The sequence below is a fragment of the Eleginops maclovinus genome, chromosome 9 (genome assembly GCF_036324505.1).
Source record: "Eleginops maclovinus isolate JMC-PN-2008 ecotype Puerto Natales chromosome 9, JC_Emac_rtc_rv5, whole genome shotgun sequence".
NCBI classification, from domain to species: Eukaryota; Metazoa; Chordata; class Actinopteri; order Perciformes; family Eleginopidae; genus Eleginops; species Eleginops maclovinus.
This window is the reverse complement of record NC_086357.1, coordinates 15163793-15181422: the sequence shown is the minus strand read 5'-3', so window position 1 is coordinate 15181422 and position 17630 is coordinate 15163793. Positions and strand designations below refer to the sequence as shown.

Below are 17630 nucleotides of genomic sequence, written 5' to 3'. Positions count from 1 at the left end.
ATTTTCCTGAATGAGAAGCCATTTCCCTGACTTAACATGTTCCTGCCATTTGTTCATTCTTGAGCCGCCGAGCATTAAGATAATCTTCTTCAGTCCAGAGTTGCCGGGAAACACGCTGACCGACCGTGCTTCAAATGCTCACCCATACCAGTGTTATCATCGAGAACAAACGGTAATCACAGTTTGGATTTTAACGCAGGAATGTATTGCTAGTTTATTCTGTCCTGGCTGACAGATAGCGAACCAATAAAAAGAGACCCAGTAGCTTTGGTTGAGGTTGATTTACTGAATCTTCTCAGTTATGCTTTTTTTTTGGTAAAACTGCAACACAGATGAACACACATATTACAGTACAGATACATGAAATACACTCATTACATTCCAGTAAACACACACCATATCACATAAATGCACCCACAGGAAAGTAATCATAATATAAAAGGCAGCAATAAAATGCAAATTCACTCATTCACCACAAATAAAGCTCAACAATTAACTAAATTAGCCATAGCAACTTAACTAGCCTCTTGCTAACTATTAGCGTCGCGATTAGCATTAGCATAGTTAGCACGGTTTTCGTAACTTAAAATAAATGCCTCAACATCACCTTAAAGATCACAGTGCCATAAAACAACTCAAATAAACCAAGTGCATCTCTAGTCACCACTCCAAGGCTCAGACAACCAACTCTCTGTGGTGAAGCACTCTCTATGCATGACACTGAACACTGAAGGTCCTGGTAATTAAAGCTGCAATAACTCAAAAACACCACCAGGGGGGAACTTACTTTTTGCAGTCACTGACAGGAGTCAGAACATTGTTGATTAAATACCGGAGCGCCTCCCATGATACGCACATGCTTGCAAAGTAAAGTACCATACAGTAGCGGTATACAACAATCTACACACCTGCAGAGCTGTTACACTTTACAATACTGCGCATGCTTCAACTTTGGCAGACGTGTGCATACGCGATTTTTATTAAATGATTATAGTTATGTTGTTCGTGTGTGACCAGTAGAGGCCGACATATTACCATTATAGTAAAAATAATAAAACCCAGTATGCATACTTTTACATTACATAACATGTTATTTAGCTGACGCCAAATTGTCTTATGCCAGTTAAATACACTTCAATATATTAGACATGTATAAGGGAACAACTTTGGGTAAGGTGTCTTGCTCATTGTCACTTCGACATGCAGGGGTAGGCCACAGACGCCCTCATGTGAAGACTTTATCACCATTGTGTTATCATAATAACACAATAACCTTACCAGCGTGCCTACATGTTCCACAATTAAACTGCCTAATTTAACGTTATTTAGAACACCAACATATTATGTGTTCATCTGTCCTGTTCATGGTGCCAGAAGCAACCATTATTTCCGAGTTTCCATGAAGGCAGCAGTAGTCACTCACACCCGGTGCTAATCAGCGGATGATTGGGCTGACCGGGCGGCTCTTAGCAGCTTCAGTCCTCTCTGCTGCTATGTATGTGTGGACTCTTCAGATCAACATGAAGCTGTCAGGACTTCTGTCTGTGTTTTTACTCTTCTGTACTTCCCTGGGAAGCTCGGAGGGGTCTCACCCTAAACCGGCCTGTCGCTATCCGCCTTCCCAGTGGTGCCGGTCCCTGGAGATAGCAATAGCATGCAATGTGAGTAGAAAATATTTACAGCTTTCTATTTCATCCTGTAGCATAAGAGGTCAAAACATGAAATGCTTCAGTATTGGAACAAAGTGGAATGGTCCTATAACACAATACAACTATTATGTATGTAGGAAGATGATGATGATTATGATGATGATGTGAAGATAAATAAATACCATTAAAGCTAAATATGGAGAAAGAAGTTTTATGTTTTACCATATTTCTGTTATATATCTGTAAGTGGGATATACTTGTCTCATTTTTGCTTCTTTTGCTGTTGAACTTTTATTTCTCCTTTTATCTTGTTTTTATTAGAATAAAAATAGGTACACAACAGCAAAACTGTATGTTTTACTATTTACTTTCCATCTTCTCATTTTTGATGGCCTGCTTTATAAATGATCTTATAGTCTTGTGAGAAAACGCAGCAGTAAATGTAATTGTCTATCTGAAATACCAAACTGTGTTTCTTCATTGCATGTATGAGAAAAAAGTTGATTCTGTCTAAAACGTTGTTCCATCCGATATTTTAAAAAACGGGAACACTGATTTATTTAATAGAAACGTGCATTAAATATGATGTAAATATTGAGCACCATTGTGATGAACATGAAAACTCCATGTCTATGATTTTAAATGAGAGTCATGCCTCAGAAATTGAACACCAGTGGTTCTTCATGTGACCGGACAAACGCTTAATCTGTTTAAAGTTGAGGGGGAAAAAATAAACAGTTTTGTTTTTCTTTGAAATTAAGTCCTTGGCTCAGTGTTCAAAATTCTCGTTGGAGAGGATGTCCTAAATTTGCGGGTTCAATTCCCCAAGGTTCAATTTACAATGAAATCAGATGAAGTAAAAGCAAATAAGCTGTATTGTATGTATTTGAATTTGGCATCAGTTACTAAAAAATGAACTTTTTTAACAACGTCTGCTTTACATTGAGCTTATTTTGACCAAATTATAATCTATGCAAAGATGTATAAAGTATATATTGGTATGAACGGCTTAGGTCATCACAAGCTGTATCTCTTTTATATTTTTGACACATTTCAAAAACTATTTTTGTTTCCCTGTGTACTGTAGGTTCAGAAGCAGTGTATGGAGTTAAATGCTACCAGACCGAGCAAGGCTGTTCCTCCTGTCGCTGTCACTCTGTACTATGAGATTTTGTGTCCAGGCTGCAGAGGCTTCATCTCCCAGCAGCTGTTCCCCACCTGGACGATGCTGCAGGACATCATGACTGTCACTCTGGTCCCCTACGGGAACGCCAAGGTACCCTGATCCTCGTCCTCTGTAAATAGCTATAAATACGATCATATGCAAACTAAAAGTTCAAACTATTCTTTTAGGAGCTTCCATCAGCAAATATTCCCTTCACTTGTCAGCACGGAGAGCCTGAATGCAGAGGGAACATAATTGAGGTTTGAATGTTTCATCACCCACACTGTCACTTTTTTTAATGGTGCAACATGCTGACCTGAGATTGCTTGATCTGTTCCTCAGGCCTGTATCATCCATTTAACCGGACACTCAGCCTTTCAGATCATCTACTGCATGGAGTCTGCTGCAAATGTCTTGAATGCTGCCCAACCTGTGAGTATTGACAGTAAAAACCCAAGCTCTAACTTTATTTGCAATAGTGTGCTGTCGGATGAATAAGCAGGGTTTTATATTTCATTCAACTCTGGTCCTAGAAATTGTAAGTAAAAACATGGAGAAAGGTGGATAAATGTCCAGCTATAGCTTTGTATATCGACTTATCTACTGTTCTATAATTTCTTCAGTGGTGTTTTGTTGTATCATAAAGCAGCTTTGAAATTAAATCCAGTACTAGCAATCTGGTTTTGTTAAGAATGCATCCATGTCTTAATAAGTCATGCAGAAGCTGAATCCAATTTAAAGCTAAATGTTTCTTTTGTGTTAAGGTCAATTCTCTTCAGGGACTTCAGACAGAGTTTTTCGACTCCAATCGATTCTCTATACATCACTTTTCTTAAAATCCTTAATAGATTTTGGCTTAGGAAAGCTCACAACACCACAGAATTCAAGCACCTATACATTTTAGGTACATGATAAGTAGTAACCAGATTTTTTTTTTTAACCAAAAAGGCGTTTTTTTTAATCTGGGATTTTTGTAGGAACCACAGTAAGAAGCTCAGTACATTATTGATGTGAAAAGTGGAATATTGTTCCTTCAAAAATAATAAACCTTTTTAAGACTGCTGCTTTATTCTAATGCATGCGTGTGTGTGTGTGTGTGTGTGTGTGTGTGTCAGTGTCTACAGCTGTACGCCCCCTCCGTCTCCTGGGCGAGGGTCTCCTCCTGTGTGATGGGAGATCTGGGACACCAGCTGATGCACGCCAATGCTGTCATGACCAGAGCGCTGAACCCCGCTCACACACACGTCCCCTGGGTCACTTTCTATGGGGTAACACGCACTGAGCTAATAATGATGGAAATAAAGTGTTACCTAGATATACAGTCCTTAGTTACCCTTTCTTGACCCACACGGTAGAATAAGAGTTTTAATTTAATTTGTTCAGAACATTTTAGTCACAACATAATTTAGCAAGGACTGTTTTGCAATTGTTCAACCACATTAATCTGTAGTACAATGTGCACATTTTTACTTTTATGGTCTTTGCTTTTTATAAATGTTTTTATTGTTTCTAAAATGGAGAAACTGTCACACAACCCAATTTCCCCTGCTATAAATGTTACTGATTCCAAGATTTTTTTTGAAAGAATATTTTTGAAGATCATTTTATAACATATTCCAAAGCTTTACCGGTCTAAAAGCTTTGCATAGCACTGTAAACTGAAAAAGGAAGTAAAAATTGTACAGTTATTTCTCTGGACCCAGCTATAATCTAATTTGGATGCAGTTCTTATAGAAAACAACATTTTCTTCATTATAGTTGAAGGTCAAATAATGATCTAATAAAATGATCAGGATCATGATACTGTAGTCTACTGCTGGATGTGGGTCTGTAATGAAGAGCTGCGTTAAAATTGATTTAAAAACTGTTTGTGTTCCAGGAATACACAGAAGAGAACGAGGACAAGGCAATGTCGTCCCTTTTTCGCTTGGTTTGCCAACTCTACAAAGTAAGGACTATATTATCTTTTTCTTGTTACTGTGTCTCTACTTTGGTAATTTGGTTACTATCATCAGGGCTGAGATAAAAACTTGTATAAAAGGATGCCAAAGAGGGAGGGAGTCGTTCTGCTCGAATCTGAAAATGTGTATCCAAACTAAAATGCAGGTTTTGTTTGTTTGTATATCTGGCAGTTGTTAACCTGCGGGAGTCAGTTTGTGTCGTCATGGGACTGTAACTGTGTGTTGTGTCTTCAGGGTGTGAAACCTCCAGCCTGCAACGGAGCTCTGGTCAGACTGAACAGAAGCTTCTGCTGATCACAACGGGCAAATCATAAAATGCATAACGTACCAAACTGCAGCTTCAGCATTATGTGTAATATTGTTGATGACTGGATGTGAGATCATGCAGTGTGGTTTTATTTTGAAAGTGGAATAAATGTGTGTACATTTACCGTAGTTATTTTATTGAGAGTACTTTCACTAGAAAAAACACAGTTTTGAGAGTCGATAAAATAAACAAAAAATGATTGATAAAGACACATTGATTAATTTTCCTATTATTTATTGGCATTTTCATTTAAACCACCCTGAACTCCAGAGAGTCTTTTGGCTTAGGAGAAACAAAAATAGTTATTTTCTTCGACAAACAAAACATTGGAGTGGCAGGTGAATACTTTTGAATGTATACTTGATTTTTAGGCTCCAGAACATAAAATCAAATGTCCTATGATACAGTACTTTGTCTCGACAGACATGTTTTAAGAATAAATATCTTTTTATAGAGGTTTGCACGACACAGAGGCTGAGTAAATAGACAGCATGAACATTAATGTTGGCAGCATCAGCGCGACACAACAATAGAGAGACGGTTAACACTGTATGGCACTGATGTCTTCCTGTAAAGAGCGACACTGCTGTGCTAACATGCCGAGCTAACGCCAACAATCACCGAGCCACTGAATCTGAAATCCAATGTCCAATATTTCATATCAGTAATCCTACATGTTTGAAATGACATGAACTTGTTTTGCATTTTTTGATCTTTCTATTTTTTAGTGTGTGTCTTCTTTTGTTTTTACAGTTTCTTTTTTTTTTTTTTACTGTATTCATTTTTTGGGATGTGTGTGAAGCATTTTGTAACTGTTAAAAATGACCATACAAATAAAGCTTTACTTGCATTTTCTGCCTGAAAAAGTAGGAACTTTAAAACAAGATCTTAAAATGAATTTGTGCATTGCTCTTCTGTTCATTTACAGTTACTGTCACTGTTGGGGCTACTGTAACTATTCAGGGCTTCAGAAGAGCTAATGGACTGCTTCTTTGCTTTAACTGTCACAGAGAGGAAAGCACTAAACATACAAAATACTTAAGACTAACTGGCTTTTGGTCTTAGCTCCTGTTTTAACTTAAGGAAATGTGCTTCTAAACCGATGTTAAGCGGGTACTTTAACTTGGGACCAGTGTGAATTAAAGGTCTGTACCGCACACACAAACGTTTAAAGACATTTGGTTCCAAGACCCAAAGCTGGAAAAGGGAGAGGGAACTTAATGAACCACAGAGCAACTTTTAAGAAAAAGGCTAAAAGTTTAATCTGTAATAGTTTTCAAGCAAACATACTTAATATTTAGGATGGAAACACAATATTGCTGCTGTCATGACAACTGTATAATTATGACGCTGTGTCAAATGTCTTTTTTTTGTTTCTGTGGAGGTTTTTCAATTAATCTTTGAATATTTGAAATATATTAAATATGGAATTGTATACATAATCCATTACATAATATATCTCAGGCTAAAAACATATATAATGTATATTCTGATGTTTTGAGATTTCATTGTTTTCTAAAGCCTGGATGGAGCAGTTTTCTCTTTTTTTCCAGACGAAGCTTTGGCTCGGCATGTTAAAACAGCATAATGGTCCTTTAACAATAGGCTCCAACCACTTCTATCACATGTAAGGCTGATCAGTAAAGCTTACTAGGTGAGTTAATGAAATACTGTTTCTAGTGTTTTCTATGACTGCCTGACCAGGAAGTGCATCCTATCTTTGTGTGCATGCTTGCTTCCTGGTCTTTCTACCTCAGCGACTCCTGAAACTACACACATTTTCAAGTTGCACCTCTCTGGTTAGGACAGGGCTGAACAGACTGATTATGAGCTGCACAAAATCTAACAGACGGTCTGCTTTAAATACTGGTAACACGTATCATTCGTAAAAACTAACTCTATAAATTCATTGACTTTGATACAATCATCAGGTTAAAATCTCTAGTGTAAAAATGTACAGCATTGTAGGCTGGCAGGTGTGTGTTTTCAACACTTATGGCACAGTCATATCCCAGTCGGGCACTTTCTATCAAAGGAGAATCGGTTTAGTTTGATTAATTTCTGTCAGCAACTTCTGATCTCTTCATCAGTTAGTCCGCAGGGCAGGAAAGGAACAGCATGGTGACTTATCTGGAAAGATGAAATCCCCAATCTAAATCTGTTTTTGTATTTCTAGAAAAAAAATAATCTTCATCATGGCATTCATTATGAGGTGTAAATATAATAAAACGTATCAATCAATATATTTCATATTTTTGTTACTGTCAACAACCCCTGTGAAAAAACAAAAAAGCAACAGCTGTGCCATAGACCTCCATTGTTGTGCAGGAAATATTTAAAAGACATCCTGAGCCACACAGAGACATATTGCTTCATTATGAACATGTGCAATAGCTTATTTTGGATCAATCCCACATCCACTGTCCTGCTGTTGGAAATAAATACCTAATTTCTAATCACAATATAATAATATTTATATACAGTATATATTATTACTTGTTTAATCAGATATAAATAGTACAATAGTCATGTTTGGTAAAAAAAAAGTTGAAATAAAAACAAATGTTTTATATTTGTGACACGTTTTTAAAGATTTACGACATCTGTAAGAGCAAATGGTCTCTGGGCTGAGAGCCGAAGGAAGAACGTATTTAGAAACTAACATTACATCTTTTCATGGGATCTGCTCACAACAAGGAAACTGTATAAATAACACCAGCAATATCCTTTAACGTGTGAGTAAGAAAAGAATCATCACAGCAAACTCGTATCTGTTTGTGGGCTGCAGTCAGGCAAATTGAAGTGAATTAAAGGTTGTTCTCACATGTTTTGCCTACATCATAATAATTTGTAATTTAGCAGAGCAATTGGGAACAATTTCTCAATTCACAACAAAGACTGACTTTGTAGATTTAAAAAGGCAGATGGGTTTTAAATCTTGAACCTAGGATAAACTTATAGAACATTGTAGTAATACATTTTCCTTTAAAATTGCAACCAGGGTCAAAAAACCTGGCACCTGTAATAATTTTCTTCTTACAGACATTGAGGTGGAAATAAGTAGAGCAACTAAAGCTTCTGACAAAGCAGAAAAGTTCTTATACTATCAGGTTGTGAATTTTGTTATTGGTCCAGTAAGTTTGTGAAATTGTTGATCACCGATGAGGTTCCTGCCCTGCCTTCTGGAGTGAGACGTGCTGTGTGATCATCAGTTGGCCTGCAGTGGACAAAGCCCTTTGTGTGACTGAAGAAAAGAGCTGAAGGGCAGAGACAGTAAAGTGCTACTGCGGACTGGAGGCACCCTGATAAAAAATGCTTTTCAAGCACATACACACAGACAAGACCAGCAAAAATGTACAACAAGGAACAGTTTGAAACACTAAAAGTATGACAACATTTAAAATCTCCTCAGGTAAAAAAAATAAAGCCCAAACTAATTATACAGGTGGTGTCTTTTATATTTTCAACAGGTGAGACTGGGGTTCAGTCTTCCTTAGTGTTCAATCTCTGTGCTGCTACAATCAGGTTTAAATATATACTATAAGATTGCTTCATTTGCCAAATTCTCTATTAAAGGGTTTTAATAAATGCAGAGACACACCGTTAGACAAAGGCTCAGGTGTGTCTCTAGTTTGGAGGTAAATCAAACAGGAAAGACAGATGGGTTCGAGGGTCAGGTCAGGGGAACCCACTACATCCATGCTACATTAGATTTCACTTCATACCCTGAGGTTTAGGTCTTTCGACTCTCTCTCACCTACATCCTGTATTTGGTAAAATAATTCATTTCTCACATCATTCTCAAACAAACAAATCATACTCACTTATTTGAACTGAACTCAGTAATTCCATATCCTAAAATTCAAAACTATGGTGCAAAATCATTTACAAGACCCTGTCAAACCAACACATCCTCATTCTCGAGTCTGAATGTCACAATCAGTTATTTTAGAGGAAGACATTTCCTTTACCTTTTGTTCATGTCAGAGTGTCCCGCCTCGGCTCCACTCCACTCTTCCTAGTTAAAAAGCAGCAGTCTCTGTCTGGGACACTCCGAACTGAAGCTACAACAAAGCAAGACGGACACAATCAGGCACCCAAAAAGAGGCTGAGACAATTCTTCTTGTCGAAATATAAAATAAAACAGGAGAGGGAACGTCCCTCTGTGCTCCAGAGCGGGTGTCTCCAGTGTAAAGGGACTGTAGTGATTTTACAGACTTTATCGGTAAGGGCCTGCCCCGCCTCCGACTCTCCACATCCTGCGCTCCTGTCTCTCAGGGGGGGCAGGTTGTGCTGGTTGTTACGTGCCCATACGAAGGCACGCCACCCCGTCCCCCTCCTGGCTCAGTTCTCTGTCCCTGTTGGCGCCTTCCCGTCCCGGGGAGGCCAGCATCCTGTGGGGGCTCCGCACCGACATGGTAGCCAGATTCAGGGTCCGGGACGGGTGAGGGGAAGGGGGGCGGTACCTGCTGCGGGGGTCTGGGGACAACGATGGGGAGGATGAGTCCCGCTGCCGCTCCCCACCTGACTCCTCCTCTAGGGGGCTCTCCAGGTCAAACTCCACCTCCTCCTCGTCCTCCTCCTCTTCCTCCAGAGTGAGTTCAAACTGGAACTTGTCCACTCCTCCCCCTCCTGAGGAGACAGCCCCTCCCAATCCAACAGCTCCTCCTCCTGGCAGCGCTTCCACAAGGTGCTCCTCGGGGCTGGTAGGCGACGGGCTGCGGGGGATCATGCTCTGGTACCACTCCCTGTTGTCCTCCAGTGTGTCCAGGATGTCCTGAGCGTCAGGATGCACCAAGTCCGCCCATGTCTCCCAGAGAGGGTGGACAACGTAGTCAATAAAGCCCACCTGGTCATAGAAATGATATATTATTATTATAAATAATAATAATAATAATAATAATAATAAACACACAAATTTGACAGGAGTTCAATGAGTAAAAAATAAAATGCAACAGGTGTGAAATGTCTGTTTACAAGTTGTGACTTTGTGCTTCCGTGCTCTGATGTTAACCTAGATTCACAAAACAACATCAACTCCTTTTGAAAGTAAACACTAAACTAGTTTTAAACATTTCCACCATTCCCCTACTTCCCTGTGTGTCAGTGGTTACCTGGGTCTTCTCTATGGAGGCGTTGTGTTTGTCGCACATGGGACTGATCTCCATGCCTTTGTCCCGCTCTCGGTCTCCCTGGGTGAAGAACTCTTCCATGATGCGGTCCGTCCACTGGCGGTAAATCTCCAGCGGTTTGGTTGGGTTGCTCAAGTCGGCACAGTGGACCATGTTCTGCAGAACCTGGAGGAGACATGCTCAGTCAGACTCTGTTTTCAAACCCTCAACCACAATGACTCAGAAGTAGCAGCGGTGATAAGTTCAGAATTATAACAACAATTTACTTTACTTTATCTTAACCCTGTCCTATGAAGTCTTAATAGAGCCATTGTAGTTGCCAGAGTTAAAGTTTTAAATGAGAATTTTCGAGGAAAAGAAATAGATTATAAAGTCTTTAGTTTCTGAGATGTGGCCGTAATGATGATCAAACCTTGCATCGTGAAGTGATAAGGTTCTTTGATAAAAAGACACCTTTTCTGATTCCTCAGAATGTTTTGAGTTATACTCACAATTATTTTTCACATGCTAATTTCTATTATTTTAATTTCAGAGGACATTCAGAAATTGTTCTTGTACATTTGGGATTTTGTGACTTTAATCTGGGGAATTCAGGTTTCTTTTTTTCCCCCCCAGCTCAGCTCCATTATATATATGTATGTATTTCCCCTTTTTTTTACCGCCTGGATCCTAACACACCTCTACATACTGTAAATATGTATATAGACTTGCTGCTGTTTATTGTTTTTATTTAATTTTAATTTTATTATGTTTATAGTTTTTTTCACCTTTAAATATTTTAAGACTTTAAAGCCTGAATACACTACTGCCACTTTAACTAAATACTTCCATAATTTGGGATCAATATACTACCTATCTACAATATCTATTATTCCACAGTGCAGATTAGTCCAGCTCTGTTTAGATGCAATGACCCCTCTGTCACCAGCAGGCAGCAGCACTAACTCGCTGGTAAACATACAAACAGCTGTTCAGTTGGTTGTGAAGGTCAGTGAGGAAACATCATGTGAAACATGCTGCTGCCAATGTCCTGCAACTACTGGTTATTATTTACTGCTCACTCAGAGTACTTTTGCTAAAAAAAATAGGATAATTTCTGACTATGGCGACAGAATAATTATATTTTTTTGTCTGCATGATTTTATTTAAGAAGTGTGTACTTTCTGTATGAGTTTACACGATTTTCAGTGTTCTGATTTTCAGAAGGGGTGGGGTACTCACCTGGATGCGGTCGGAGTAGTTGTCTAGCAGTAGGACGCCAAGACTGGTGACCTTCTTGGTCTCCACCATCGTCTTCATGTCCGCCAAGAAGTTCATGTGTTTGGACATGTCTGTTGCGAGCACCTAATGAAGAGAGTCAACATTATCGGGCGACGGAATGATGCACGCTCATACTTCCCATGTGACCTGTACATCCCTAAATACATGACGTGATCAACTGTTTATCTTTCAGAGTCTCTTTTTAAAAGTATGTGAGTTCAGTGGCAGTTAGGGACTAATGTTCTTGTGGTTCTCTAAAAATGTATCCGCCTTTGTAACGAGTTACTAAATGTGCTTCTAAAAATAACACACAGATTGTATTGTCTCTCAGTCTCTCATAGGATATCTGTACCCAGGTATTATTATAATTTTTTTTATTTAAAAAATGAAATCCTTAGAAACAGTCAAGTCTTTTTGTGTCAGGTTATACTGTATATTATCTTTTTAACATCAGGCATTATTTAAACACTTGGAATTAGGAACGTTTTTGTGTGTTGCCTCTTTCTAAAAACACTTTGTCTTTTGTTTGTTTCATAGAGCTGAAGATGAAGGAAGAAGCTGAAACTGTACAGTACGTTTCTCAATCACTACTTAAGATTTTTGACTTTACTGACTTATTAACAAGGCATAATAAAAAACACACTTTTAATAGGGCTGAACTATATTATATTCATAGGTAACATCTTGTTTTGTCAGTACAAAACCAGATATGTTGTATAACATGATATAAAACACAGGAAATCAAAACATTTCCATATTTGCCATTCTCCCATCTCAAATTCGTAAATTGCTGCCAATTACTTTTGCTGTCAATTGAATTGTTGCAGCTCTAAATCTAAAGCTACAGTTCTGGTCGAGCATGCCTGAAAAGGATATCACATTGGGGTGCAGCAGTCTCACCATGTCGATCACCATCTTTCGGAGGGATTCTCTCTGTTTCTTGCTGAGGTTTTGGAAGATGTCACAGTTGTCTTCTTGCAGCAGTTTGAAGCCGACAGCAAGGTGGTGATTCTCCAGCACCGAGGCATCGTTGTACATCAGCGCCAGCTCTGAACCTGCAGAGAAGTGGGTGGAAACTGTCAAAACCGTATAACAGTGACGTAATATCATTTTATTAGTTTAGTGTACTGAGTCGAAACAAATTATACTCAAGTAAAAAGTCACATCTGTCAGGATATCACTTGATTACTGAGGAAAATGTCAAATTAGACTGAAAATGTCCTAAATGTCCCCTGTTTTTATTAACCTTGTATTTCTTTTATTATGTAGTGCTTAAATTGTTCCTTCATTATGTGACTGTACTACAGTATGTACCTTTGCAAATGACAACCCAGGCAACAAATTAAGTGTTGTGAATATGAAAAGTGATTTTTAAATGTTATAAATATTTCCAGTTTTTACATCTTTAACTGGTTAAATGAATATTACAAATATTACATTTTAAAATCAAACTGCAAGTTGAGATGATCTGTGTTTTCTTAATAAGGGATCATTTTTTGAGATAATCTGAAATCGCTCAGGTGTATAAGATGTTGTTGAACATTGTGGTAGTTGTGTGCAGAGACAGAGGGGAACCTACTTGTGTTTATGAGGAACTGGTTGGTAACTCCTGGGTGGTCGACGTCATGGATAGCACTAGCAAACAGCACAGCCATGATCTCCAGGTCTGTGAACACCGCCTGGAATAAACGAAAACAGAAAACATTGTAACTCATATTGTGACTATGATCAGGAAGTAAAACAACACCAGCTTCCTCAGCTCACCTCCAGAGCGGGGGTGGACAGGAGTACGTGGGTGGACTGCACCACGTCAGCTGCATGAATGTTGTTGTGATAAGCTACGTCTGCATGGTAGTGGTCCTCCAAGGTCATCATTAAGGTGATGAAGGTGTCCATTGGGATCTTAAAGGTTTTCAGAAGGTCACGCTCCTGATGGAGAGGAAGAGAAGAGAATCAAAGTGACATTAAGGAAAACTTTTCTCTTCTGTGGTGTAACTTCAAATAACACATACATCAGTCACATTTAGTTTTTCTGCAACCTGCAGACCCTTCTTTAATTAGACTTTGTGGGTCACAGTATTAAATACAACTTTGAGGTAACTTCCTCACTGCAATTACACCCATATGCTAAATCATGTAAACATTTTTATCTATAAACTTAATTTTCTATCAAGGGTATTTTCAGTTATTGTCAATAATAAATATTGCAGTTTGCAGGGAGAAATATTTTCATATTTTCTGTTCTGCGTCACATCTCGTCAATCTGTATAAACACACACATGCTGATAGCTGACATAACATTTGCTAAATTAAAAGCTAAAATTAAAGTCAAAACTATAGACAAAAATAGAGAATATATTTATAATATACTGTATATGACAATCGAGATAAAAATAATGGAAATTAAAAAAAGAATTGGAGGGTGAAAGAATATAAATGAATAAATAAAAATGACTTCCCCAAAGACAGAACAAAAAACAATAAAACATTTACCCTACAGAGAAATGTGTTTTTTTTGTTAAAAATATTTACTTTTTTTTCATTTGCCAGATAAAAAAAACCCACAAGGTGACAGCTAACCACATATATACTAAATTATAAATAAAATTAACTTTATCGACAACAAAACATTGGTATAACACACCAATCATATATCAGTGTAACAGAACCACATTCTGTAAAGCTTACTCTTTGTTTCTCCATCATACCACAGTTGTACTAGATCCATACAGAACATAATGTCTCTAAACTCGTGGGATTATGAGTGATTAAGATCACCTTGAACTTTTATAATGTATTACTCATCATGTTTATCAGACTTTGGGCTGTGAGAGATCCTACCTGGAAGATGGAGTACATGATCACCGTCAGAGGGCGGTTTCCAGAAAATTCTGCTATCTTGAAAACATCCAGACCCCAAATATTAATGTTCTCGACCTCCTGGAGAAGGAAAACAGGACATCTATGAGACACAGGGCATTTCTGTGTGTGGGTTTCTCAGTGTGTTACTGTGTGAGTGGGCCCACCTTTGCTAGCAGGCTCTCGTGTGGTGTGCTGACTCCAAAGCGAGGGATGCAGCTGGGGGCTAAGCTGGGGCTCTGTGTGGGCTTTTTCACACCACTGATCTGTGACATCGGCCTCTTCTTCTTCTCCTTCTCCTTAGAAGGTGGAGACAGGATCTCCACGTCATGTTGTTTCTCTGCAACATGCACAAACAGACATATAGATGAATGCCGTTGAATATACGTATATATGTCAATCTTTAAGTAATTTAAATATCAGACTTTATTTGATTTGCTCTACTTTAGCTCCACTGTCACAATGTCAGTGGGACAGAGTCTGACTCAAGCTTGTATCCACACCGTCTCTGTGTCATAATTGCAGCAAATTAAGAGCTCTTATATCTCTGTTGGTGCTTTTGAATATATGACCTCTTCTTAAATTGAACAAAATATAACGTTGTGTTGGAGTATTAATGCTCACAGCTAAAGGAAATATGATCTGATGAGCTGTATGCTCCTAGGATGTCAATCAGTAATGGAGGACATTGTTATTGTGGTCGTCTGCAGCTCTCATCGTCAGGACTGTACAGAGACAGAACAAAAAGAAAAGCACTTGAAGCAAAGTGAACCTGAGTCAGATGTTCTGCAAACATGAATGAATTACTCGATTCATGCTTTTGGTTTACTCATTCATGCTTGTATCGATTCCCATAGTCTAATAAGGACTATTATTCACAAGATTTGAAAAAACACTCCAGAGGTTGTATCAGAGTGAGTGGTGCAAGGCATAAATGTTCTCAGAATTTTGGTGTGAACACAGCTTGATTCTTCTATTACCAGTACATTGACTAACGGTATTATTAATGCATCTGCTAACTATTGCTGCGACCAGTGGTAATACTATAGTTACGCTACCACCAATTCAGCTATAACCAATATTTGTGTTATTATCACACCTACTGATACAAAAAACAACTATTATTCAGTGAGCATTTCTTTAATCATGCATGATTACTACTGCTGGTGCAAATACTGCTAAAGCTCACATTGAGAATTGTATAACTAGTGACTGCACCAGCTCATGTTCATTTCGAACACTAATGATGCACCTGCTACTCCTGATAATTAAATGATACTGCTGCTGCTAACATCAGCCTGAATGACAATAACTATCTAAACAGCCAAAGTAGAGTTACAGCAACTTCTACTTCTCCAAAACGAATACAGTTATAACTGTACGTCTGCTGTTACTGCTGCGGTCACTAAAACTGTTAACACTGTACGACAAGGACGCCTAGCACAAGCCAATTTCATGTAGTTTGACATACAGCTAATGTGCATTACTGTACATACAGTAGGTCACATGAAGTGTGTCATATAATGAAACCCTATTTGTTTTGAGTCAGTGTAAAATGTCTGTAAAATGTTTATTACAAGGTTAAAAAAATAAATAAACAAATGCATTTAAATGTAAGCAATATTCACGTACACAGTTTAAACTGCGTATAAAGTACGGTTGAAAGATCACTGACAAACAAGAATTATACAGTTGGTTTAGCGAAGCACACCTGCAGTACAAAGCTGTATTGTCCGAGCACAGCAAGGTGTAGATTAATAAATATGAACGGACTACATGGCAGCAAGTGCAGAACACCTGTAGTAGAAACCTAAGGATGATGGGTAAAAGCTGTCAGCGTCTCAGTAGCTCAGGATTGTCCTGAGCCTGATGACGAAGCGCTTCTTGTTTTTTTCCAAACATGGGATTGAAAAGGCATCATCACGTGTGGAAATTTTCTTTCTAAAAAACAGTCAAGCTTGTAATCCTTTCAGCTAACATAAATAATGAAAACGAGGTTTCCACCGACAGAATCAACATAATCTCCATATGACTTGTTGACACAGAGGTGCTGTCCCAGCAGACACGATAGTGAAAATGACTCATCCGTATTTGTACAAACCGAGGTTAAAATTATCCCATTTTGACATCACAGACAGCCTCCTTTCCCTCACGCCCACACATCATCCTGAGTATCTCGCATCCACCTCTCTTTATTAGAACGGCAGGAATGATTGTTTGAACAACATCCAGATATGAACGCAGATACAAGCACACGCCACCATAAGGATGCAGAGGGACCTAAGTGGCAGCGTCACACGAGGCTCTGTCTGGCCTCTCTCACCTCTCTCACAGTGCCTCCTCTTCCTTACACCCAAAGCCATGGTGTTCATTTCCAAACGCGGCAGGGCTTGATGCCGAGGCACTCATGTCAAAACGGCAGTCGACTAGCAGCTCCGTCTTCATCCAGCTGGACCTCCATCCTGCCGGCACCGCTGCTGAAGACTGAGCCTCCTATTGATGCAACATGCCGTCTAATAATATTGCACCCTGTTGCTACGACAACGCCACACAATGTGTCCGGGAATGCTGTCTGTGGTCGCGCCTCCTTCTCTTTTAGGGAAGGAACAATCTTCATCTTCTCAATCCCTCTCCCCCTTCCTCTAATTATAAACAATGCTCTCTTCATATTTTCAGTTTCTTAAAAATCTTTCTCACATTAACAATAACATTGTTATCAGAGGAAATACAATTCGTATATCCTTTTCTCTTTCCAAAAGGCTAAAATTCTCCTCTCCCTCTTTCTTCATAAATACTCCTGTCTCACTTTTTTCCCGCTTGAAAGCAATTTCATTTCTTTAATATTAACATATATCTTTTACTTACATTTTTAGTTCCCTCCATCTCATCCTTTTTTAAAATATGTCTCTACTTATTTTGTCTTTTCTACAACAATCATAATCTTTACCTGTTTACATTTTAAAGCCGTTTTTTCTGCTCTCCCCTTTTCCCCAACTTTAAAATATTTCTTATTTTTTGCTGTAATAAAAACATCATCCAATCTCCTTTTCTTACGGTACCCCTTATAAAGCACGCCATGCTTACATCACATGTGTTGAGAAGCAGTTTTGCATAATGCTGACGGCAGAACATTCAACAAAGCGAGTTTATGCAATTATGCAAATGTGTTTCTTCTTGTTAGATAAGCTGGACAGCACCACAGACACTGATATGTTTGGGATAGGACAAATGTGTTGTATATATGTTAGAACAATTTGTCATGCACCCCATTTTTATCAAAAACACCAGTCATTAGGA

The 17630-nt window shown here is 38.6% G+C and overlaps 2 protein-coding genes across 9 annotated transcripts in view; one reads left to right on the top strand and one right to left on the bottom strand.

Annotated features, from left to right (window-relative positions):
* The first annotated feature begins 1420 nt into the window (after positions 1 to 1420).
* ifi30b (IFI30 lysosomal thiol reductase b) lies at positions 1421 to 6247 on the top strand. The gene is made up of 7 exons (XM_063891186.1): positions 1421 to 1661; positions 2737 to 2925; positions 3003 to 3074; positions 3157 to 3246; positions 3930 to 4082; positions 4694 to 4762; positions 5010 to 6247. Exons 1-7 carry the CDS (start codon positions 1443 to 1445, stop codon positions 5067 to 5069), a joined length of 852 nt encoding a protein of 283 aa, XP_063747256.1. The 5' UTR covers positions 1421 to 1442; the 3' UTR covers positions 5070 to 6247.
* Positions 5300 to 17630, bottom strand: part of LOC134869505 (3',5'-cyclic-AMP phosphodiesterase 4D-like) — a 100788-nt gene continuing 88457 nt past the window's right edge. For all 8 annotated transcript variants that reach the window (XM_063891176.1, XM_063891178.1, XM_063891177.1 and 5 more), the window contains 8 exons: positions 14501 to 14673; positions 14316 to 14414; positions 13239 to 13403; positions 13054 to 13153; positions 12375 to 12529; positions 11436 to 11558; positions 10197 to 10379; positions 5300 to 9931 (listed from right to left, as the gene is read on the bottom strand). In XM_063891176.1, coding sequence (XP_063747246.1) covers positions 9383 to 9931; positions 10197 to 10379; positions 11436 to 11558; positions 12375 to 12529; positions 13054 to 13153; positions 13239 to 13403; positions 14316 to 14414; positions 14501 to 14673 — 1547 coding nt within the window. In that variant the 3' untranslated portion in view covers positions 5300 to 9382. The remainder of the gene's footprint in view (positions 9932 to 10196; positions 10380 to 11435; positions 11559 to 12374; positions 12530 to 13053; positions 13154 to 13238; positions 13404 to 14315; positions 14415 to 14500; positions 14674 to 17630) is intronic.

What these genes read in the sequence shown, in the direction of transcription:
- ifi30b (XM_063891186.1), top strand. Translation starts at nt 1,443, where the DNA reads ATGATTGGGCTGACCGGGCGGCTCTTAGCAGCTTCAGTCCTCTCTGCT. An exon ending in GCAGAGGGAACATAATTGAG is followed by an intron (nt 3,075 to 3,156) that starts GTTTGAATGTTT and finishes TCTGTTCCTCAG; the next exon opens with GCCTGTATCATCCATTTAAC. An exon ending in TGGTTTGCCAACTCTACAAA is followed by an intron (nt 4,763 to 5,009) that starts GTAAGGACTATA and finishes TTGTGTCTTCAG; the next exon opens with GGTGTGAAACCTCCAGCCTG.